Source organism: Cebidichthys violaceus, unplaced genomic scaffold, assembly GCF_023349555.1.
Source record: "Cebidichthys violaceus isolate CVI_PGR_0920_01 unplaced genomic scaffold, fCebVio1.0.p SCAF_23, whole genome shotgun sequence".
Taxonomy (NCBI): Eukaryota; Metazoa; Chordata; class Actinopteri; order Perciformes; family Stichaeidae; genus Cebidichthys; species Cebidichthys violaceus.
Window position 1 is genome coordinate 9,979,759 of NW_027176406.1, and position 24,219 is coordinate 10,003,977.

Below are 24,219 nucleotides of genomic sequence, written 5' to 3' on the forward strand. Positions count from 1 at the left end.
ATACACAACGCTTGTGGTTTGTCTGGGACACAGTAGAAACAAAGAGCAGAGTCTTAATTACCTTTGTCCGGATCCAGCTGATGTAGACCCCGGCCTAAACTGGCAAACTAATGGCGAGAGGGGAAAGTGTTATTAGGCTCACATGAGTTCATTTATGTGTGTGTGTGTGTGTGTGTGTGTGTGTGTGTGCGCTTTGGTACCTCTCCCATGACAGCAATGGGGGTCTCTCCTTTCGCCTGGGCCACTCTGTGCTCTATCAGGTAGTACATGTACTCGTCGTACAGCAGGCGGATCAAGTGAAAGGAGCCAAAGCTGGCGGCACTCCTCAGGGTCAGGTCCCTGATCACCATGGAGCTGGAGAGCAGAGATCAGGGAACTGACATTAGTATTACTTCTTCCTCTGAACCACGAACAGGAAGTATTTCTCAGTGATTCACTGTGACAGAGTTCAAAGCATCAAGAGAGTGACAGACTCTGTCAAATGCAAGATGCAAGTTAAGTTCTGTTTTTGTGACTTTAAATCAATCATACCCGTCATGACTTCAAACCAGTGATTCACTGTAAGAGCATAGAACATGCTAATTTGCTGTGTAACAAAAGCGTGTAGTTAAATCTCACCGCATTGACAAAGACAATAAAGCAGAATGGATGTTAGAATGTCCAAATGTCTCCCATCACACCTGTAAAAGGACCACTTGAGCAGGAAGAGCTTGGCGGCCTTCGGGAAGGCGGGGCTCTGCTGGTAGGGCTTTAGCACCTGGGAGACAACGCCATCCAGCCACGCGGCCCACTGCTCCAGGGAGTTCTGCTGCTGCAGGGTCAGCTTGAAGTCCTGCTCCAGCCGCTGGACAACGCGGTCCTCACACCGGCACACCCACGAAGCCTGCTCCTGCAAAAAGGGTGGACAGGAATGCGTCAGTAAGAAGCAGTCACACCTGGCATTTGTAGAACCGGCAGAGGGCAGCAGGGTGACCGAGGACTATCCTTGGAAACGCAATCCCTGCCAAATTGTCTTTAACGAGTCACAAAATACCTCCCAGGTCCAGGGCTCTGTGTCTAACCATGTGCTGTTCACTCACTGGAGGGAGGGGAAAAAACAACAAGCTTCTGAGAAAAAGCAAGAGCGCTTGTTTTACATTACCTGGGTAGGAAAGTTGTAGAAAACCCCCCAGAATGATTCATGCAGTGACTGAATAATTAGGCAACACATGAAACCTCATCAAAACCACAAGCTGCAGCAGAAATTACTGCATATGCAGAACACGGTTAAACCACAAACACCTTCGTGTGAGGTGCGTTCAGAGACTAAGCCGACCTGGACGTTAGCGAAGTCGACGCGGTTGAGGTCGGAGAGCATCTGGTTGATCTGGGCCGTGTTCTGGAGGACGGCGCGGGCTGCCTGGGCCAGGTGGTTCAGACTGGTGTAGCGACGCAGGGTCTGGGCAAATGCATTGGCTGATGTTACCTGAGAGACCACAAAGGGGAGAAGGATAAAAAAAAAAATCAGTTGTAGTAGTTCGGCACTTTAAGTTCAAAGTATTTCTTCTAACAGTTTCTGAACTTGCAATCAGTCTCAGCAAAAGATTTCATAATGGCTGATCTTGCAAGCCTACAAAAGCTGCTCCATGACTCATAGAACATGTTGTTCCACTAACTGCAAGCTAATCCGAGAGGCGCGTACCTTGATGCGGACCATTTCCTCCGGGATGTTCATCATGGCGTTGGTCAGCCAGCTCTCCAGGCTCTTGGCAAAGTTGCGGATGGCTTGAGTTAAGGCACCTGGGGGCAGCGAGGAAAAAGAGGATTAAAGACTTTAATACTGGTCACTTCAGAGTATGTTTTCATTTCCCCTCTGCCCTGAGAATGTACCAGGAGAACGGATTATCAAACATCTGGTGAAAATGGCGTATTTGTTTCTGCTGGAGAATCCGATTTTTTTGGCCGTGTGCAAAACCAGATTTTCCAATGTAATTTCAATTTCCATAGAAGACAAAGACCTAGGGCATGGCGTTATTTATGTGTGGAAGGAAAGATCCTTTCTCATAGCTCAAAGTAATTAAATTCAAAGTCTGAACCGTGAGTCAGTTTCCACAGCGCAGCAGCAGGCGTGTAATTAGGAAAACTTTACTACAGAGCCAGTCCATCATTCCAAATGTTTCAACCAAGAAAAAGTGAATTCTCCCAGAATAGTTTCTATTCGTCTACATACCTTTATTCTCTCATAGGTAAATGGCTCTCTATGTGCATATACTGTAGGTATGGAGACATGTGCTTTAATGGCAGCTGTAATTATTTTTGTCACAACTAGCAAAAAAAATAATTAATGAGCAAATTCCAAATGAAAAAAAAGTCAGAAAACTATTTTATTTTGCAAGTATTTTCCCTTTTGGTGTGGTCACTTTCTGAGGTATGTGCACATTACTCTCTGCACCATACTGTATGTTTGACTGCATAACCACACGTCTTGTGAAGCCTTACTGGGGATGGGCCTGAGGACGTCAGGGATGAGGATCTCCACCAGGCCCTGGTACAGGCAGTTGTCACAGTCACGGCTCCAGCGCAGCACTGGATCATACTTGCACAGAATCACCAAACAGGACTTAGGGAGGCGCTTCTCTGACTCGTCATGGCTGCCAACACACACATGCATGCCAGTTTTAATGACCTGCATTCTGTATAAAATGCTTCTGCACTAGGGCAATCTTTTTTTACTTTTGTTTGGGACTGAATTTTTAATATTGGCCTTTAAGTTTTGACCACTCACACAGCCAGCGTGGCGTCTCCAGCCTGATTCTGGCTGAACCTCCAGAAGGTCTTCCACAGAGTTTCCACCAGGGTGAACTGCAGGTTGACCATCACATCTAGTATGGCCTGAAGGAACACACGGAGCACATCGTACACATAAATGACTGAGCACATTCACATTACCACAAGTGAGAAAAACAAGGACCCTTACAGCACGTGTTTTTTTTCCAGTTAGCTGTCCTACACTATAAGTCACGCAGGGTTCTTTCATTTAAAGTAGTCTTCCACTCATAAATACTCAATGGGTGCCCGCCAGCTAACAGATTACCCTTCATCCACTCACCTCACAGTGCTCTCTGTACAGCAGCTGGAAGCTCTTGATGTGCTCCGGCTCGATCCCCTCTGGCAGAGACTTCCCCTGGAGGTCGATGTCTGGGAATTCTGGGAGAGCTCGGGATGCATCTGGAACACAAGAACACCGGATACTCAAAGAGAAATCACATTATTACCGTAATTAACTGTAATTGATATTACTGTATGTTGTATTTTACTATGATCAGACTTCACTGTTCACTGTACACACCTAGGAACTGCTGGTACTGCTGAACCTGGGTGCTGATGTCCACCTGTCCTGCACCCTGCTGCTGTTGCTGCTGCTGGCCGGCTCCCGCTGCCGTGCCATTGGTCAGTCCCTCGACTTTATGCACAGGCTTCAACCTGATAGGGCCACGGATAAAGTACACATGATAGGGTAGATGAAACATTCAGATCTCCACAAAGATGGTGAATGATAAAGTGAAACGAAGTGGCACGTCTGTCTCCTCATAAAGCAGGTGTTTGGAACCGTGAGATGATTTAATGGTGATGATAGACAACAGATGTGTGTGTGTGTGTGTGTGTGTGTGTGTGTGTGTGTGTGTGTGTGTGTGCACCTCTGTTTCTGTGAGAAGGGCTGCTGCCTCATGGCCAGATGTTGCTGGTCTTCCATCAGGCGGAGAAGAGAAGAGCCGGCCTTGATCCTCAGCCCATAGTAGTGGTATTTAGAATTACCCCTGTCAGGGACAGATTCATATGTTTTTACATCAAATTCAACTTGTTGTGACAAATCTGTTGAGGAGAAAACAAGTGAGAAGAGAGGGTTTACGTTGTCTATACAAACCTGTGGTAACTCCCCCACAGCTACAAGCTGTCCATAGTCTCAATACCGACTGATTTAACTATACATATAAATTCATAAAATACAATAACCAAACATATCATGTTGTTTAATCAAAACCCGCTGACTTTTAAGAAATCTTAAAAGTAAATCTCACTTGCTCACTCTCCCCTCCTTTGTGAAACTCACTCACACCCACACACACGCTGTCTGTCTTCATCTCTACCCACATCTCTTCCTACACCAGGCAAACATTTTGTAAAGCTCGAAAGAGCTCTCTTCATTTTCCTACTAAAACCTCCATGGTTCTCCTATAGGGTGTCCTGATGGGTGTCCACTAGTTGAGGTCTGGGTGCATATGGACCATACAGTGTGTATAAAGAGGTGTGTCCGTGCTACTGATGTGCATCTCTGTGGTCAGGAGATGTGTTTCTTTCTGTTTGCCTGCTCTCTCTGTGACGTCACGTTGATATATGGACTCTCGTGTGTTCTGTACCTGAGTCCGGGTGTCTGATGACTCGTCTTACCGTGTGCCCAGGCGTCGTGTGCGCAGCCCCATGAACACGGATCTAATGAGTTTCCCGAAAGATGCAGCATTAACGGGCTCCAGTTTCTGCTCCTGGCAGTGCAGCAGATAGTGGCAGTAGAGGGTGGACCGAGGCAGACTCACTCCTTCAGCTGTCTCGTAGTTGTCCAGCAACCACTGTACCTGACACGCAGGCAATGAAAAAAGAAAACAGCTGGTGCAGTTAGCAAAGCCAACAGATACCAACAGGAAACACACTGCAACATATGTACACACTAAAGTTATACGGTACATGCGGTCACAACGATTCACATTTACAGTTTGTCGATCCTTTGGGAATGAAAACACGAATACATTTGTTTGCGTGCCGTGGCATACAAATTTGGTATGCAATGAATTAATGACCTGCAATACTGATGGGATGTTTTGCCAAACATAGGTTGGTTTCTATTATCATATGGGGTTCAATAGGATGAATTTGGGGATGAACAATATATGTTTTGGGGGCATTTCAGGCAAATTAAAAAATGCCCCTCATCACATGCACTGTAATGATATGAGAATGATGAGGTCGTGGTTTTGTTTTGTTTCAGCACAGTTAAAAACACCGTATGCTACGACACATTTTTAATGCAATCAATACTCAAAGTATTGCATCACCCACGGCTAATATTTTCAGGTCCTGATACAAATCTACTACATGTTTTAATTGTGCTTTCCACAGGACAAAACTATGATGTCATCAGTATGCGCCACCAAAGGGGTTGTGGGGATGAGAACAAAAACAAAGAAGAAATTCCTGCGCTTGGCGCCTCTGCATACCTTCTTGTCTGCCGACGGCACGCTACCCTCCTCGCCCTCTGTAATACTCACAGTGGCTGGGGAGGCGCGGGCGGTGTGCGAGTAGTTCTGACTGTTGCCAGCGGCCCCTCCTCCTCCGCCGCCGCCGCCGCTGCTGCCCAGCATGTAACCCCCCTGGATCACATAGCTGCCTGCTGCGCCACCGTTGGTGCCCGCCCCTTCCCCCGCCCCATTGGTGGTGCCACCTGTGGTCACCACCGTGGCCCCTCCCCCTGCTGCACTGGTGGGCTGGGCCACAAACATGGACACGCCCCCCGCTGTGCCAGCAGTGACCGAGACGGTTAGAGGTGTGCCAGGGGTGGACGCCTGTGAGCCTGAAGTAGGCTGGCCTTCATAATACTGGGCGGCGGTGGTCTGGGTGTACAGGGCGGTGTCGGTGTAGGGAAAGGCGCTGGAGCGGCTGGATGACAGACACGAAAATGTGTGTTAAGAACAAAGTAAACTGTCAGAAAGTGATTAAACTGTAAAAAGGGAAAACATTCTGTCTGGACATGTTAGCTAATGGTAGACAGTTTTATTCTAACATGGTGCTGGTGGTGTAGTTGGTCTCTCCTTCCTCCACATATTGCACTTGATTGGCATACACATGTTGCACTGGCACTGGTGTGAGCTGCTGCTGGACCTACGGAGTGAGCACACACAGACACACACAAATAAATAAATCCTTTTCTGCCTAGTTAAACCATATTAACTGCACCTTGCCTGACAAGCCTCCAAACATCTTTCATATACAGTTTCTTCTGACATTATAACTGGCGTTTCTTAGTTACGGAGATATTCTCTGTTCCCTATATAGCAGCAGTCACTCTTGTGTCCCTGACCTACTTGGAAAGCAGCAGTTGCAGCTTGCGATGGTGACTGATCGAGGCCTGAGCTTGTGACTGCAGGGTGGGCTCCTCCTATCTCGGCATGCACAGAGAGCAAGTGCAGTGACTGGTAATACTGAAGGAGGTCCAGGGGGAGGTAGATCAGCTTGCCGCAGCAGTCGCTTATGTAGTCTGCTGATACCGGGGCCTGGTACTCTGGCTGTCCTACCTCATGCTGAAACTGCCATTCTTCTAGATTTGCATCCCTGACTAATGCTGTCACCTCAGAGTAAGAGAGGAACTGGAAGCCCACAGAAGCAGGTTCGACCACAGATGTTATTAGTTGGCTAACACTAAGCCAAAATGTGAGGAAGTTGGAAAGTATTGGATGTGACATGTGATCCACTTTTGTTGCTGTCAGACACCATATTTGACCACCAATGACAAACTGTGTTACTGTGTGTGTGTGTGTGTGTGTGTGTGTGTGTGTGTGTGTGTGTGTGTGTGTGTGTTTGACTGACCTCCTGGATATGAACCGGCTGTAGACTGGTGACACTGAGCTGAGTGCCCGGCTCAGTCTTGGCTATCTGAGAGGTGGCCTGCACCACTGACCTCTGCAGACATAAAGATGATACATAGTGTTAAGAGTCATGGCAGAATTCATTTCATAATGCGCTTGTGTGTACGTGCATATATTACCTGCTGAGCAGCCTGTACCTGCTGAACAACCTGCGTGGGAACTCCTGTTTGCACCACAGCTGGAGGGGGGCTAGAGTCTGACAAGCTGTCACTTGAGTGAAGGGAGCCCTCTTAAGGACAAAGGGAATGTATATACATTCACAAGTTAGTGATTTTACTCTCATGAATTTGTTGATATGCTGCCATTTTGAAAGTGTCCCACACGTTCATTCCACCACTCAGGCAAAGTTTCAAACTTAGTCATGATCGTTAGTTTCTAAACAACAAACCCAGAACAAGAAATTGTGTCAACAACTTTTTTTAAACAACTCCAATTTAGAGTAACTACTAAAATATGAATGTATTAAGTAAAGCGCTGCTTCTGCCCCAATGGCATATAACGGTATGCAAAGCTCAGCCCTTACCTGTGACTGTGACGACGATGTACTGAGGAGTGCTTTGAGCATTCCCAGACTGCGTGGGGGAGCCCTGGATCTCTGCAGTCACATACTGGGTCTGAGGAGGCTGGGCCTGTGCTGTGGACTGGGCTTGACTAACATCTGCAGGCTTCGCAGTGATGATGGAGGTGGCTTGATCGGTGGGAGTAGTTTGGCCCGTGGGTGTGACAACAGTGGGAGTGGCCACGGTAGTCTGAATCTCAGCCAGAAACTGTGGGGCTGTTGCGGGGCTAGAACTGGCGTCAGGTTGCCCCACTGTCACAGTAACACCAGCACCCTGGGGTTGGGCTGCCGGCTGGATCTCCCCTACGTAGCCTGAGGTGGCCATTGCAAGAGCTAGGAATCACGCTAGGGACAAAGAGACTAGTAATTAGTTATGCATTTCTGGTACATACAGTATATAAGAGATGCTCTGAATGCTCCAGTGTGAGTTCCAGGACGAATCCTGGAAATGTATATTTGGTAAGAAGAGGCCAAAGTCATTTGGTATTTGAAGCCAGTACACACACACACACACACACACACACACACACACACACACACACACTTATTTTAAAGTATTACTGTAGCTGACCTTTTGGTGGTGCAACTGATGTGGAGGGGGGAGCATTGACGGTGACAAGCATTTCGGTGTCTCATTACCTGTAATGTGATCTCACATCCTATGGCCAGTCACACAGTTATGCCCCTAGCACAAGTTGGGAACCCCCCCCTTACCACATTGCACTCATACTGCATGTAATAATGCATTCTGTTGTTATGCTTTATGTCACACACAATTACGGATATTACATGAACACCATGTCCTTAATTAGTGAAACATTTTAATACAATAGCCTTGATACTAACTTATAAACCTCGCGTCTTTTTTCATCTGAAAACAGATAACGTTTGCACAGAGGAAGGGAATTGTTATGAAAATCTATGTTTTAAAAACAAAATAGCTTATTTTTAAAAATTCTGACGTTAATTGGTTAACGGGCAAAAAGAAACGTTAATACAAATCTAAATATGTGAAGAAACACGTTAAACTAGACTCGGACCTGCGAAGCACCTGCACAACGCCTTCTCTGGCCACGCCCCTCACATGTTAAATGTCCGCCACCTTTCAACTTCCCATCATCGAGAGCGATATTTCAGTAGCCGGTTGTTGTTCTGCACCAGAACGAACCCAATACCTGTCTACGCAGTCACACTTTTAACTCGACTATCCTTAATTTTGCCTTCCTTTTAGGTAGGTAGCGTCATGTAACGTTACATAGGGACATGGTTTTGTGCCGGGGAGGAGGGGGGGGTGCTGTAAATAAAACATAACGTATGAAACCGCCACAGAACGCCCGTTAATCATCGTTTAAAATGATGAGTGTCCATTTCTAGTAACTGTTAGTTAACGTTAAGCAGTAGTGAGCACGAGTCTGTCGTGACAGCACTGATGCTATAGCTATCTATCTAGCTAACTGGTCTCTACAACAACCGCCATTTTGTACCTTTTGCATTTGACATCGCCATAACAACGGCCTGCTTGAGTATGCATCTGTGGCTGCGTCGTCATGGCAGACACAATCCAGTGTCACTGGAACGAGTAGCGGGCAGAAAACGACCCCATTCAAGACACACACGCGACTGATTTATCAATAGCTCGCAGGCTAACCTGGGCTAACAGTTGACTGTTATGGCTACTGAAACAACAAGGGAGGAAAAAAAGCAATAGCACAATTCAGTTGAAGCAATATTGGACATAAAATATTCCCTATATGTAAAGAGCGTCACCTCTGTATCCACGTGTGTATTTCCCACCGGTTAAATGTCTTCTTTTATATTATTTTATGGCGGATTCAGTTGTTGTTGTTGTTGATTCTCGTTGCTGGGTTCTTGTCGCCAGGGCTACCGTGGCTATGGCGCTTCGTCCTCACCAGGGCAACTGTTGCTACCCACCCGCTCCCTTCCCTCCCCCCTTCGTCGCTCTGATTGGCTGAACGCTGCCAAATTTTCTTAAAGTCACAGGCACAGCGTATTTCTACCAGAGCCCTTTAAAGAGAGAGTCGCGTCAAAAAAAGAGTAAAAAAATGCTTGATTGTCACGTGATTCACGTAGACTTCAGAAAGTTCCATAAACTACTTTGCGGGCAATTTAATGGCGTAGATATTGGTAGAAATCGGTACAAATAGAGAAACACAATTGCTATTTTTGCTAATAAGTAGTCAATAAATTAATCTAATTAATATTTGAGGATTAGTACTTGTAACAGCTACAGTTAATTGCCTTGTTGACATATTTTAGGCTAAAGTTCCCTTATTGTTAGTCCACTAATGTCTAGTGGTGAGGTTGCAGATTGTAAGCAAAAACTTCCTCTCTTTCTGAGAAAACAGAAAGAGAGGAGCTCAGTGTATTTTAGGAAGTCCCCCGGCAGTCTAGGCCTATAGCAGCATATCTAGGGTTAGGGTTAATGCAAACCTGAGCCAGGCCTAACTGTAAGTGTTATCAAAGGAAAGTCTTAAGCCTACTCTTAAATGTGGTGAGTGTGTCTCGCTTGATAACTGAAGGCTCTGGCTCCCATCCTACTTTTTGAGACTCTAAGAACCACAAGTAACCCTGAATTTAGTGAGCGCAGCTCACAAGTGAGGTAATATGCTACTATAAGCTCCTTAAGATATGATGATGCCTGACCAATTAGGGCTTTGTAGGTGAGGAGAGGAATTTAAAATGATATTCTTGATTTTACAGGGAGCCAGTGCAGAGAAGCTAATACAGGAGTAATATGAGCTCTTTTCTTACTTTTTGTTAGTACGTGCTGCAGCTTTCTGAATCAACAGGAGAGATTTAACAGACGTATTACAGCAGCCTGATAATACGGAATTGCAGTAATGTAGTCTAGAAGTAACAAATGCGTAAACAAATCTTTCTGCATCTCTTTCAGATAGGATGTGCCTGATTTTTGAGTTGTTACGTATGGTGAAAAAACGTCAGTCCTTGAAATTTGTTTTATCTGGGAGTTAAAGGACACATCCTGATCAAAGATGACTCCGAGATTCTTTACGGTGCTGCTGGATGCCAGAGCAAAGCCATCTAGAGAATCTATATATTTAGATAATTGATGTTCTGGGTCTAACAGAATAACTTCAGTTTTGTCTGAGTTTAACATCAAGTCAGCAGATCAACCAGGTTGAATCACACCAAAACATTTAAAAGTACTAATAAAACGCACCAGTAACGTCGGGGCTGATCTCAGTCTAAGTCTGAAACCACGCATAAAACAGTCCCAACGCTAATATACAGCAACCAGTAGTACCCTAACACTATCAACCAATATGGGGACCTAATGGGAGAATGGCGGCGCATCAGGGAGGCAAGGCAGGGATGGGGTCACACTGATTCTTGTTCTTCTTCTCAGTGGCTCACAATGTGTTTGTATTTCTCTCTTATATTGTAACTGAAAAATTGGAAGTAAGTAAGTGGGAGGCATACACTGATAATTGTGCAATTCACTATGCATATGTATTTGTCCCTTTAAATAAACATGAAATGAATGAAATGAGGTTAAAAAAAAGGCCCATTGGTGTGAATGGAGATGACGTGACTCTCATTAAACGGCTCTCATTTCTACTACAAAGCCATCCACGCCCATTTGTGGGACATGCCTGTCCATCATAGACATACAATGTTTTACAACTAAGGCGGTTGCTATGAAAGTAATGTTATTTTTAGTGTCAAACTTCTGCAGTTAGTGTTTTGATAGTGTCACAGTAATATGTCACATTTAAAACACAGTGGTTACAGCCAATACCATTACTACATGTACTATCCATTGGTCTTTAGTCACTTGATGAATGCCCACTTGATATAGTGGTTTTACTTATGTGACAAGCAATAAAGAGAGATTTGAATCTAGTCACAGTTTGGGTTCAAGTCTTTGTCTTTTACGCTGAAGAGTCATTCTACAAATATGTTGGACACAAATTCACGTGATCTCAGTTGTATTCTATCTCCAGTACTAGTGGGCCTAGACTTTTGCAAGGAGGACAATTTATTTAATTTCCTGCTCTTGCCTGTTAACACTTTTGGATAGCATTATAGGATAAAACACTTTTGTTGTAATATCAGTTGGATTTTTTTTTATAGTTATGGAACGGCCATTCAACAGAACATAAATATGACAACACCTGCTGTGTACTGAAAAGCAAATAATTCTAAATTATGGGCTGTTGCGTTTTCATACTGCTGCCATGACCTCCACAGGTCACTTCTGTGACACATTTGTTAATGAATGCCAGGGTGGACACCCTCCTAAAATGCCATTTTGTTTGCTTGTTATCGTCACATTAATTACAAATTCATCGTCCCCATTGTAATTTCCTAAACGAGCGACCTTTGACTACCTGGATACACAGATAAAAATGTGTTTTATTTTTGCCTGACTCATAATAAGACTTGTATGTTATCTGCCTTTGGAAATGTCACTGGTCCTGTCTGAGTCCTCCCAGTTCACCTTTTGGCAAAGAGATGACCGAATAGGCAATTTTCAAGAGAAAAGGAAAAATGATACATACTGAAGTAATGTAGGGGTCTTGTGTGAATTAAAAATGGGAAAACAGATGTAAATAATTGCGATATCGGTAACAATGGCTGAAATATATCCCTGTAGTGGTGTCAGCGAATGTTACATCTTTTCAGGGAATTCATGGCAACATGCGTATTTAAGCCCGAGCTATTGATTTCATGTTTTCGGGTAATGTCAGTTCACCGTGCGTTTCTTTTTTATTTATTTAAAGGAGTTACCTTTACAATGCCCCCTATTTTTGCATATAACAAAGGAAATTCATATATCTGCAAATGCCATGCCCTTTGAGAAACATATATGGAGACAGAGTTGTAATTGCTCAGTGTAATTAAATGTTTTTTTGTCACAAAGTCTCATATTTCTTTGCAATTGGTTTGACATTATTAATGTCAATATGCTCTCCATATTCACATCCGCCACATGACCCATGATTAGGGGATCGTTTACATATGAAATGTAAGTGATGAGGTCGTAATATTGTGGGACATTAAAAGTGACAAAAGTGCTTCTCATGCTGAAACCCAGTTAAATAATCTGACATATTCGTTTATTATGCCACCTTTGGTCCGCTTTTTGTCTCCATAAAGGTCTCTGACTGTATCTCTCTTTGAAATCTGTTCTTCTTCCGGAGACGGCCTGCGTGCGCAGTATGCATGTCTCCCTTGCAGGGCTCCAAACCCCTTTATAAACCACACCTGGGTCAGCTAGAAAGTCATATAGCTCTTGCAAACAGGGAGACAAAAAAGCCAAGTGGTGCTCAAAGCAGAAGAATCATTTCAACCACTTCTGTTTTGCTTTATTTCCTTGGGGCACTATGTGGAAAGCTGTGGTACTGGCTTTGTGTCTGCTGGTGGCTGGGGTTCAGCCCATGGACGACCCAGCATATGGGGTGAAACTATGTGGCCGAGAGTTCATCCGGGCGGTCATCTTCACCTGCGGAGGCTCACGATGGAGACGGTCACTCAGGAGCGCAGGTGAGAGGCTGAGGGCGCTCAACTTCTTTTTGTTCAATTTCTGATATGATTTTTTTCTGGATCTTTGCGAATTGATCATATGTGCATGATGAATTTTCTTTCTTTAACTTCCTTTCCTCATTTGTGGTTGTGTGCAATTCTGTAGAAAAGCTTGTGGCTTTGATAACATCAATGGAGGGAAAACAAAATCACACGTTATTCTAAGTGCAGACAGACAGACGATACTAATTACACTGTTATTGAACAATAATTTAGTTTGATAGTTGGCTTCGTCAGCATTCATAGTGGACAATCTATGCTGGAATCAGAGAGCTATAATTATCATTTAGATTGCCATTAGATGGATAATGTTGAAGCCCTAAATGTTTCTTTGAGCTTTTGACCCTGAAAAAATGTCTACATCCTATTGGTCCTAAATACAGATAATGGACAGGGACTATTATTTAATGTGTGTGTAAGACAAAAGCATGAGTATTCTCTCATTCTTCATTACCTGTTTTGTTGCTGCAGATGTGTCTGAGGACCCCTTCAGCTCCCACCAGGACGAGTCCTCGGAGGGTTTGAGTCACAATGACGTGGTGGAGAGTTTTCTCCAGAGGAACAGAGACCTAAGCTTCACAGCCAGAGATAACCACGAGGGGGTCTTTAGCAGGCCGGCCCGTTCTTTTATCAATGAGGAAATCCTGGAAGCCCTACGCAACGCTGACCGCAAGGGCCGGGACGTGGTGATAGGCCTGTCCAATGCCTGCTGCAAGTGGGGCTGCAGTAAGAGCGAGATCAGCTCCCTTTGCTGAGAGTCAGCATACGCCATCTCAGTGAACACAGCAGCAGACGTATACACAAGTACACAAACAGACACACAAATATACACACACACTTTCTTGGTGTCTTTCAGTTCAACCATTACATAAACTGTTTGAATTGTTTTGTTTTTAGTATCTAAATGTATGGAAAGGGCTGCCATGTGTTCAAATTGAAATATATATATATATATGTATATATATTTCTGTTTGTCTTGAACCAAGCTGTTTTGTCTTTCCTAACCACTATCACACACATTGCAATTCACTTTTTTTCCTTATCAGCTGCGTCTGAGAGTCCAAGAGAAAGAAATGTAATTTTGTTGTCATTTGGCAAAAACTGCAAAGCAAGTCATTAATGTGTAATCTTGTTTGTCAATTAGAAGTAGATTGTTGGTATTTTGCATTTGTTTCATGTCATACAGAGAGCTATATTGGGTTAAAGGTCCAGATCCATAATAAAAAATGTGTTAAAAGAACCATTGTCTTTTTAAGTCATGTTGAAATTGTGTCTTTCTTCAATTGCCAAGACTTAAAAAAGTCTCACTTCACCTGAAATATGGTGTGCTGGCATATTTTGCATTTGGTGCAGCCACATACTTCCATTAAAACACTCATGAGACAGTGACATTGTCGGTGATGGGTGACTGTGGCTAAGTGGAGAGCAGGGCCGTCCTTCAATCAGAGGATCGGCGGTTCGATCTCCGGCTCCACTAGTCGCATGTTGATGTGTCCTTGAGCAAGACACTTAATCCCAAAATTGCTCCCGTAGCTGTGCCTATGGTATGATAGAATCTGAATTGATACATATTATATATAAAAAGCCCTTAAAAGTGAGTAGAGCAGAAGTATTATCAGCAACATGAACTTAAAGTATCAAAAGTAAAAGTATCTGCATTAAAATTATACATTATTACGTTATTGTACTGATTTATACAGACAGCATTTTAATGTTGTAGTTACAGAGGAGACTAAATCTGAAGGGTTGTGAAATTATTACAGGAAAGAAAGAAATCTACTATAAACAAATTTGCAATAAATCTGGGACTTTTCTCTAAACTTTGTTTTTGAGAAATGATGGATGATTCAACCTCTTCTGGCTTTTGAAAGAGTATTCAAATAAAACCATCTGAAGAAGTTTGAAGGGGAAATCACGATGATGAACTGCTAACAACTCATAGACATCTGAAACATGACATGGGTCACCTGCCCAACTACAACTACTGCTATAGTGCTATATGCCAGGAACTACTGGTTTATATTTAACTACATATTACATTTCATACATTTATATCTTTCTTTTATGTAAAATCGTAACATGAAAAGTATACAGCTGTCTGCTGTGGAGTAGAAACAACAATATCTGCCTTTGAATAGCAGTGGACTAGAAGTAGAAAGTAGTGCAAAAAGGAGTAGTTCTTTAAAATTGTACTTGAGTAAAACAAAGTACTATATGGCCGACCACTGAACAAAATAACTCGGGGGTTTCAGATGAGGTGTGGTCTCTGGGTTACAATCACTACCTCGTCTATCATGTAAACGTAGCTGCGTTGTTTCTATGTGAAGACACTTGGACTGATGTTGGACCTGCATCACACAGACAGCAGGAAGTAGACTGAGCTGAGTTCACGTGTGCGTGCGGTTTTGACGTGCGCGTGTCTCTTCCGTCACTGGTAATTCCAGAAATGGGCGTGGGTACCCGGTAAACGCTACACTGTCTTGAACTTCATCACCAACTTTTTTTTTTTTAATACAAAACTCCCTGTTTCATTTCGCTAAAGAATGCGCGACAGACTGCCCGCCGTGTCTCACGATGAGGTAAATAATAACAATATTGATAGTTTGCTCATATAGAAGATCAAAACAGCCTGCTGTTGTTTTGAGACAGAACAATATTCATAAACGAACTCATTGGGCTACTTTGTTTCAGTTGACTATTTGGACCGTTGCCGCTGTGCTTCCATGTAATTGACTAGTTATATCACTATATCTGTATCATCTCATTTACATTGGAGTGCATCTAACGGGAATGTGTGTATGACAGACAAGATGTCTGCATGTAGCGTTAAGGTTATTCACTTCGATGCACGTGTTGGTGAAAGCTACATTTACTGTGTCACAAACAACTACACAGTGCTTGGATTTGAGGAATGTAGCAGTTACAGGCTATAGCTTCCGTGGTTGATACTTTGTCTCTGTGTGTATATATGTATATATACAATACGTGTGTGTGTGTGTGTGTGTGTGTGTGTGTGTGTGTGTGTGTTTGTCTTATGTGTTCCCCCCCCCCTCAGGCACTAGAGGCCTGGGTCCAAATGTAATGGCCACGCTTGGGTCAAGATGGCTTCTTTCCATCTTGCTGGTCATCGTGCCAAAGTGTTTTGCTCCAGGTAGGTTTATTCAGTGCTTGTGCACACGTTACTTAAATACTGTATAAGTTCAATTCCTCCTATCCTCAGGTGCTTGTGCTTTGTTTCGTTTAGTGCGTTTGTATACTTTTACTCCCCCGTATCCAGAGGGAAATATTGTCATTTTTTACTTATGCTATATTTATCTAACAACTATACAATAGTATAAACTTTGCTGCATACGATTGTACACACAAAATACATGATCAGCTTGTTATAAATTTAAAATAAATAAACTACCCATGGGTAGGTAAAGCATGTATAATTAGCTCAATTTCAACCAGCTATAACATTGAAATGTTAATGCAATATCAAGGACTTTATGCAAACGTTGCTATCACTATTCAGGTAAAAGCTCTCCCACTGTCTGTCTTCCACTTCAAAACTTATCTCCAACAAATTATACTGTAGATGAGTCATGCCCTTTGTTTAATGTGCAGCACATGTTGTGCACGCTGAGCATGTTTTTATTAAGGGCTCTATGCAGATCAGATATCTGTAAGTTTCCAGATTTGTAGACTGACCCTTTATGATGTTGGATTGTTGCATTACTCTTTGTCTTGAAGAGGAAGTGATGATGAGGGAAGGGTGCATTTGGACCCAACCTGACCAAAGTGCTCATTTCCTGTTAACGTTACAGGCAGGATGCTTTCTTGCAACATGCTGTGTGCAGGCTTTGAATTGATCACTGCGAAAAGTGTCGAGGCTTTTGAGAAATGGGTAAAGGTGACAGTCTTGTGACGAATAGAAAAAAAGGTGTGTGTGTGTGTGTGTTTGCGGTTGTGTGTGTGTGTGTGTGTGTGTGTGTGTGTGTGTGTGTGTGTGTGTGGTGTGTGTGTGTGTGTGTGTGTGTGTGTGTGTGTGTGTGTGTGTGTGTGTGTGCGCGCGCGCGTGTTTGCGGGTGTCGGTGGATTTACAAATGTATGAAAAGGACTCTTTTTTTGTATTTTTCTTGTGGTGAAAATCACTCTTCTATCTGATGCTTTTTCAGTCTTCTCTCAGATATTCTCTGCATTGCTATTATGACAATTAAATCTATACGACTAAAACACTCATGAACATTAATAATAATTTGCATTTCATTTGCATAGGTCAAACTGCTCAAACTTACAGTAAATCAATACTGGATGTTCTGACTAGGATGAGCTTTGGGAGAGATTTTACAGTGTGTTATATTAGATGTCTTGTGTTCATCTGTTTCTGTTTTAGCTGTGTGTTTCTTTCTGAATTACTTTTTGTGACTCACAAAATCCTGGAAATTTGCCATGGTGGGTCAGTACCGCTGCTGTTCATACTACGTGTAAAGAGTAAAAAAATCCAAACCCAAGCTGATCTCAGACTTTCTCTGACACTTATTTTAAAACCAAACTAAAGACCTTACTTTTCACCCGAGCATTTTCTTAAATGAGCACACCGTATTTTTTACAGCACCCTTGTTTGTATGTATGTATATTTATGTATATTTATGTGCATGTATGGACATTTCTGCTTTATTTCTTGTTTTGTTTTTATGTAAAGCACTGTGACCTGATTTTGTGTCATGGTGCTATAATTGAATTGGGTGTTTCAGATGTCATGGTTGGAATTCTACATTGCCAGTTTTATTTGGTTAAAACTAACGCAGCCTAATTCAACAGCTCTGTAGGAAATCCTACCTTCATGATGTTCAGTTTTAGTTGAAACTGATTTTCTTTAGTTGTTTTTTTTAAGTACTATAAAAACAAAATCACTTTTGATTTCATCCCTTGCCCTCTGTGTTTCTCCAGCTCCTCCTTCTCTTCCTGAGTGCTGCATCCCATGTGGTGAGGAGAAGGACAATTGTGTAAATATACGCTGTGATTGGGATTCAGGGCTGAACAAAGAGAACCACACGTACTACAGCCTGCACTGGAAGTCCGCAAATAGCGAGTAAACAGAACCAGAAATATTCCTTCATTGTCATCTGACAACTTTAAAGTTTAATAATCTGATAACTTTGGGAGAAGCCTTCTGAATTTGTTTTACTCCTTCTTGTCTTGTCTTCCAGGGAGGTGCATGTGATCAACGGGACCAGTACGAGTTGGATCATCTGTCGGAAAGACTACACCCACGGGGAGCTTCGTGTTTGGGTCCAGCATGGTTCTGTCAAATCCCAGGCTGCTTTGTTCAATACCGCTGATATCAGTGAGTTAGTCCTGCACATTCATGACTACAGACGTCACCACGAACGACAATAACAACAGTAATAATAGTATAAGTAGCACTTGATGCCAACCAAAATCACTGTAATGTACCTGTATGATAGTAAAACGTTAATACTGACTTTAGTGACTCTTGTAATTTATTTTCAAATTATTGATTTGGATTTAAGTGATATTTCTTTTCCATTATTTCACATGCTTTTGTGTATCTCTCTCTGTTTCTAGTCAAGCTCCCTCCTCCTAAAGTCTCATCAGTCAGCCATCAGGAGTTTTTAGACATTTCCTGGAATTCCACCTGTGATGAGCAGCAGCTCTCTCTGGGTCATTGTGACGTCCGATATCGGACTGAGGAAGAGCAAGTCTGGCTTGAGGTTTTGTCTTCCACTATTTTCCTTTTCTTCCTCTCAGCATAGTCCACACTCTGTAATGGAGTATGTTGACATTGAAAATAAACTGCAAAATGTATCAATTATTGCCCTGAACAAAAAGAAAACAACCTCAAGAAAAACTGTATATCATTGATTGTCTAAAGCTTTGTCAACTGAATACATGCTTGTCCACACAGGACAAGGAAGTACTCCATGGCAGCTATACAGTCGACAGTCCCCAGCCCGGCACAGTCTATGAATTTCAAGTTCGCTGTTCCTGTGTCCCGGGCTTGATGAGTGACTGGAGCCTCAGCCACAGCTTACCAAGCACAGAGGCGGGTGAGTCCTCATTTGTGATGCGGTCTCCAAGTTTATCGTCGGCAAAGAACTCTGAGAAGGTTGCAAAATGTCTACGGTTTCTGCTGTTTGTTTTATACTTTGTTTAACTGTTCAGTTAAAAAGCATTTCAGGAATAGTTTGACATTTTGGGAAATACGCTTACTTGCTTTCTTGCTGAGGGCTAGATGAGAAGATGGTTACCACTCTTTTTTCAGGATGGTGCTGATCGGTGGATTTAGTTATTTTTGGACAAAGCTAGCTGTTTCCCCGTTTCCATTAGATGCTAAGCTAACCTGCCACTAGCTATATTGTACAGATATTTTCTGTTTCAATATGTACAGTATGGTGACAGTAATTATGTAAAGATGAAACAAAAAGAATAATCCAATTCACCCCAACAGTAGTGTCTTATCCACTAAACAAAATAACCATTTATCTGCTGAAATTATGAACCACTGAACCCTGATTTGGCCATTAACTCTCTGTTTCTCTCTCCTTCTTGCTAACTTGTTTCACTCTTGTTCAGCCCCAGATGGAGAGCTGGATGTATGGAGGGATTGTGGGATATCCCAGAAAACCTCTGACTGTGTTGTGACCTGGAAGGTAGGTCAACACATTACCCCACAACCGTTATTCTCCGACTGTAATAACAAACCAGAGTCTCACTTTACGCAGACACGCTACTCGCTAACCCTCTTCCTTCTCTTCATCCCATCCAGAAGCTTCCTATATCTCAAGCTCGCGGCCTCATTCTGGGATATGAAGTCAGACTGTCTTACAATAACGGCACAGCGGTGTTGGTGAACGTGTCCACAGCTGAGCCAAAGGGCCGGTTGGCCTGTGAAGAGATGCAATGCCACTTCACTCCCTCTCTGAAGAACGTATCATCAGTCAGCGTGTCTGCCTACAACACTCTCGGTGCCACAGTGCCTTCTGACCTTGCTATGCCAACAAAAGTCAAAAGTACAAGTAGTAAGTACAGAAAGCTTTGTATCAGAGGCCGTATTCACAAATCACCCTGAGGCTTATAGTAGCTTTTAACTGGATGGATACGTTTTTTGGTCTAAGAGTTGTTCAGAAAGCCTTTCCGAGCCAAAAGTAAGAACTTCATTGAGAGTCACTGAGACACGCTCACAATCAGTCAAAGGCTGCCGGTAATCTGCCTCATCACGTCAACAGTTTGGGAGAACACAACAATAATCAACTTTTTTTTTAAAGGCGAGGTACTAAGAATCAAATCAGCTCACCAACATTTAAATATCTCATCTGAGAATTATTCCTCAAAGCAGAAATTGGCTCTTCAGACCATTAAATGTGAACTTAATAATCACCAAATGGACTAAATGAATAAAGCTGATTTTATGTCCATCAATATAAAATGTAGAATCATCAAAATGATTACTTATGCAATTATAGTTAAAATGATGGTCCCTATTTTAAAGTGACTGCTCTACAATAATTATATATATTTATTATCTAATTCCCCAGTTCCTTCCCTTGTATTTCTACTATTCTTGCGGCGTATAAGAACTAACCAAGCATTTGTCTCTTGCTCAGGTAAACAGAAAAACGAACGAGCTATTCACCTCGTGATGAATGAAGAGAACCTCAATGTGTCCTGGGATCCGCCCGCTCAGCTCTCAGACAACCTGAAGGAATATGTGGTGCAATACAAGCAAGCAGGAAGTCCTCCAGGCCAAGGATTTGGCTGGATCAAAGTAAAAAACCTGACAACAGGAATCTTTGAAGGTCTGTTTGATTTGAATACAACAATGCTGTTTAAATATGTCAAACATCTGATTGAGTAGGCCCAGAAAGTGATGGAGAACATTCATTCAAATAAATTGTCATTCATTGATTATCTGTTATAATATATTTTCAACTTGAAGAGTGAATCTTTACAAGGACTCACTGAAAATGTCTTACTTTAACGTTGGGCTTGTGCTGCCTGTTTTCAAAGTGGCTGTTTAATCTTGTTTGTGTCTCCACCTACAGGTCGATATAAAAAATACACACCCTTCCAAGTATCACTGTTCACTTTATCACACAGCAGTAAAGTCCATCACCTTTCATCAGTTATTGGATATTCACTTCAAGGAAGTAAGTATTAATGTGTTGTTCTTGAGCTATCTTTAAAAATAATGTTTTTTTCTTCCATTGGCAAACTTCTCCTCATATTAAATGGACTAAACTTGTAACCATCATGCACCTTTGTCTTATCTCTTATCAGCCCCCTCCAGAGTGCCATCATTTAAGGTGGAGTCCATCTCTGACACTCATGTGACCCTGTTTTGGGAGTCTATTCCCCTCTCCCAGCAGAGTGGGGTGATCCTGTACTACCAAATAATAGTAGAGAGTGGAGCAGACAGACAAAACGGTACACAGCGACAATATACAACACAGTTGTAGTAATTACTTTAGGAAACATAAGAAATCCAACAGATTTTTGCAAAAAACTTTATGATGGATTGCTATCAAATTTGGTACACACCTCTACTAACTTTGGTAAAAAAGGTAAACTTTTCATCCAGCACCATCAGAAGGTCGGTTTTTGACTGCATACCTGCATACATTCCCATCAGCCTCAGCTGTGTGATGATTAGCAAACATTAGCATGCTAAACTAAAATGGTGAAAATGTTAAATGTGATAACTGCTAAACATCAGCATGTTAGAACTGTTGTTTAAGCAGTCTGTTTGTTATCTTTAAACAACATAGTTATACGGCAAGACGTACCTTCAGAAAATTGAATGAAAAATATATAAATACCATATAATTTAGGCAGCATCAACAACATTCTAGAAAGTGCACATTGCCTCAACAGTTTAACTGGTGCTTTAAAGCGGCCCATAGATGATCAGTGGCCAAAAAGCTTTGTGCTACCTATCTATGAATTAATTTATTATTTAATTTACATCACATAAAATGTTGACATTAGCCGTTACCTCAAAGCTCTCCTTGGCCTAAATGCAGCGTACATATTTCATTGCTGAATAAAAAAGCATGTGTGAAATAATGCTAAATATATCCAAAAGAAATAAAGAGACTTTAACAGGTAGACTGAAGTAAAAGAACACTTCATTTGGTTTGTCTCTGTCAGCTGTTCTCTGTTTACTGAACTTCACTCCACACAATTTGTCTCTCCTAGTGTTGTACAATGTGAGTGTATCACCGCAGCAGGACAGTGAGACGTTTAAGCTGCTGCATCTCAGTCCTGGACAGCAGTACGAGGTGCGGATCAGAGCTGTGACCGCAGCCGGACCTGGAGCCAATGAAACGGCAAAGTTCGAAATGAAGGACCATGAAAATTTTGGTATTACTTCACAAACCTAATTGTTTTCTTGTTGAATGTGATGAGCTCAGGATGATCTGTATGACAAGATAATTTTAAGAGGTGTAATTTGATCTTTCTTATGATACATGGATTAATCATACTCGCCTAATACGTTTATCTCTCTCGTCTCATTTCTCTCTTTTTCAGCGCACTTAATAGCAGTTGTGCTTGGAACCATTTTGTTGGCTGTGATATGCATCCTTTTAGTTTTATACAGGTGAGATAATCATCTAAACAAACGTATCTTATAGTTCTGAAGCTCTCTTCCCCTGTCGCTGAGTGTTGTATAGCTTTTTCTTGGTAAATACTTTGACTATTGTAAAAAACAAATGGTGTTATCCATTCTTCACTAATCTCTAATAACACTTGAAATACTTTAACAAGCAAAACAATTATATTTTTTCAGTACTGCACAGTGCAAGGATAAAAAAAGGATATTTAATTCAAATTCTCTCCATGATTGTTGTCTAATAAAATGTGGATGTGAACATTGAAGCTAATAATACATTAATGTGCACATTTTTCTTTTAATTGAAACTGAGGGTGTCTTATGCTTGTTTGTTTTTAACTCTGCCAGTGCTTGCAGAGAAAACAAAGCATGGTGCATCAGTGTTTCTCTTACAAAGGTGCCAGATGCTCGCAACAGCCACATTTTCAGACACATGAAGCACCAGGTGAGAGACTGGACTGAAACAACAGCACCTCTTTGTCTTAGTTTAATCTTAGAAACAGGATTTACACTGATTGTTGTTGCCATTATTTTGCTTTTCAGCTGGTAACTGCTTATTCAGTTTACAACTACGCGCTCACTAATGTAGTCAAGTCCTAGTTTGTTAGTGTGTTTTACCAAAATGACAAAATACATCCCAGGTCTGTGTGTGATCTCTCTGTAGATTAATGACTCCTTGGCTTGGATCTGCATTCCCGTGAATGAGCCACATCCCAAGATCTCTCTGTTGGAGGTTGTGGAGAAAACCTCCGACCCTGACGAGTTAACGAGGCTCGTGGTTGGACATGGGTGTCCCCAGGTGAACTGCCAAGATGATCGGAGGGAGGGAGCTGTCCCAGAGGATTGTCACGGGACAGACCACAGTTATGGAAGAAAGGACTACAGCCATATGGTTGACTCAGATGAGGAGAGGCACAGGGAAGATAGTTGTAGCTCATCAGAGGAAGAACAGTCAGTGTCGGGTTACGAAAAGCACTTCATGCCCACTGCTTTGGAAGTACTGGAAGTTTGATGTTTCTCTACGTTGGCTCATGGATGTTCATCTCAGACCTGTGTTGTTTTTGTATTTCCTTTAAATGTGCACAAAAAAATTCAATGTGGAAATGTTATTTTTGACAATGGCCCTCTGGTCAGGCTGCTATGTCCTCTCTGCAGGACCCAGGAGGGCGACACAAGTCATTGGAGAGATTTATCTACTAAATCTTCTGACATCTTTCATTTGCCGTTTGTTTTTTTCTTACTTTTCCTATTTCAGTGATTACCTATGTTGGGCCTGAAACGCATCAGGTTTTTTTTGTCAACATTGTTGCACCTTAAACTTTATATTTAAGCAAGTAAAATGTAAATGTGTGCATCTGTCATATATAAATAAACTATTTTAATAATAGTCTGACTGCAGAGTTTCTAACTTGTTTGATTTAGTTCACTTTAGTGACAACACAGCCATGCTGGTGGTGCAGTATGTTCCAAGACATTCCACAGCCTTAAAAATATTAAAGTAATATTGAACACATGAAGCCACAAAACACCTAAATTACATATACATATCTAAATTTTACGAAATCTTATGTAAATAGGTAAAAAGGAAACACCTACATGGTTTACATTTTGTACTACCTTGTCATTTGTCTTCGTCATTTCAAGTGTTGATTGTAAAAATATTTTTTTCTCAAATACTGAATTATTTACAAGAACATTGTTGAAGTGTTGACTTTATAAGCTGCATTCTTATTAAATATGTGATGTGCATCCTGCCCAGAACTAAAGGACGTGATAATTTAAACATCGTAAGCTAATAA

At 42.1% G+C, this 24,219-nt stretch overlaps 3 protein-coding genes across 6 annotated transcripts in view; 2 read left to right on the top strand and 1 right to left on the bottom strand.

Annotated features, from left to right (window-relative positions):
* rfx1a (regulatory factor X, 1a (influences HLA class II expression)) overlaps positions 1-9,133 on the bottom strand; it is an 11,537-nt gene extending 2,404 nt beyond the window's left edge. Inside the window, exons 1-17 of one of the 4 annotated variants that reach the window (XM_068718364.1) lie at positions 9,028-9,133; positions 7,198-7,578; positions 6,794-6,903; positions 6,616-6,708; positions 5,813-5,910; positions 5,250-5,688; positions 4,429-4,610; positions 3,678-3,797; positions 3,329-3,462; positions 3,089-3,207; positions 2,765-2,871; positions 2,479-2,630; positions 1,682-1,779; positions 1,316-1,465; positions 681-889; positions 201-354; positions 62-107 (exon numbers count right to left, since the gene is read on the bottom strand). In XM_068718364.1, coding sequence (XP_068574465.1) covers positions 62-107; positions 201-354; positions 681-889; positions 1,316-1,465; positions 1,682-1,779; positions 2,479-2,630; positions 2,765-2,871; positions 3,089-3,207; positions 3,329-3,462; positions 3,678-3,797; positions 4,429-4,610; positions 5,250-5,688; positions 5,813-5,910; positions 6,616-6,708; positions 6,794-6,903; positions 7,198-7,558 — 2,572 coding nt within the window. In that variant the 5' untranslated portion in view covers positions 7,559-7,578; positions 9,028-9,133. Of the gene's footprint in view, positions 1-61; positions 108-200; positions 355-680; positions 890-1,315; positions 1,466-1,681; positions 1,780-2,478; positions 2,631-2,764; positions 2,872-3,088; positions 3,208-3,328; positions 3,463-3,677; positions 3,798-4,428; positions 4,611-5,249; positions 5,689-5,812; positions 5,911-6,615; positions 6,709-6,793; positions 6,904-7,197; positions 7,579-9,000 lie in introns of all 4 variants that reach the window. The other 3 variants (XM_068718367.1, XM_068718366.1, XM_068718363.1) reach the window with 3 other exon arrangements.
* A 3,393-nt stretch (positions 9,134-12,526) lies between these two features.
* On the top strand, positions 12,527-14,002 carry rln3a (relaxin 3a). The gene is made up of 2 exons (XM_068718722.1): positions 12,527-12,762; positions 13,273-14,002. Exons 1-2 carry the CDS (start codon positions 12,603-12,605, stop codon positions 13,554-13,556), a joined length of 444 nt encoding a protein of 147 aa, XP_068574823.1. The 5' UTR covers positions 12,527-12,602; the 3' UTR covers positions 13,557-14,002.
* Positions 14,003-15,272: 1,270 nt separating this feature from the next.
* il12rb2l (interleukin 12 receptor, beta 2a, like) lies at positions 15,273-23,807 on the top strand. The gene is made up of 15 exons (XM_068718866.1): positions 15,273-15,380; positions 15,857-15,952; positions 17,737-17,878; positions 17,997-18,133; positions 18,376-18,521; positions 18,716-18,857; positions 19,384-19,460; positions 19,577-19,829; positions 20,415-20,606; positions 20,853-20,957; positions 21,088-21,234; positions 22,006-22,170; positions 22,339-22,408; positions 22,769-22,865; positions 23,085-23,807. Exons 2-15 carry the CDS (start codon positions 15,883-15,885, stop codon positions 23,430-23,432), a joined length of 2,091 nt encoding a protein of 696 aa, XP_068574967.1. The 5' UTR covers positions 15,273-15,380; positions 15,857-15,882; the 3' UTR covers positions 23,433-23,807.
* Positions 23,808-24,219: the final 412 nt, after the last annotated feature.

What these genes read in the sequence shown, in the direction of transcription:
- il12rb2l (XM_068718866.1), top strand. Translation starts at nt 15,883, where the DNA reads ATGGCCACGCTTGGGTCAAGATGGCTTCTTTCCATCTTGCTGGTCATC. An exon ending in TGGAAGTCCGCAAATAGCGA is followed by an intron (nt 17,879 to 17,996) that starts GTAAACAGAACC and finishes CTTGTCTTCCAG; the next exon opens with GGAGGTGCATGTGATCAACG. An exon ending in TGGATATTCACTTCAAGGAA is followed by an intron (nt 20,958 to 21,087) that starts GTAAGTATTAAT and finishes ATCTCTTATCAG; the next exon opens with CCCCCTCCAGAGTGCCATCA.
- rln3a (XM_068718722.1), top strand. Translation starts at nt 12,603, where the DNA reads ATGTGGAAAGCTGTGGTACTGGCTTTGTGTCTGCTGGTGGCTGGGGTT. An exon ending in ACGGTCACTCAGGAGCGCAG is followed by an intron (nt 12,763 to 13,272) that starts GTGAGAGGCTGA and finishes TTGTTGCTGCAG; the next exon opens with ATGTGTCTGAGGACCCCTTC.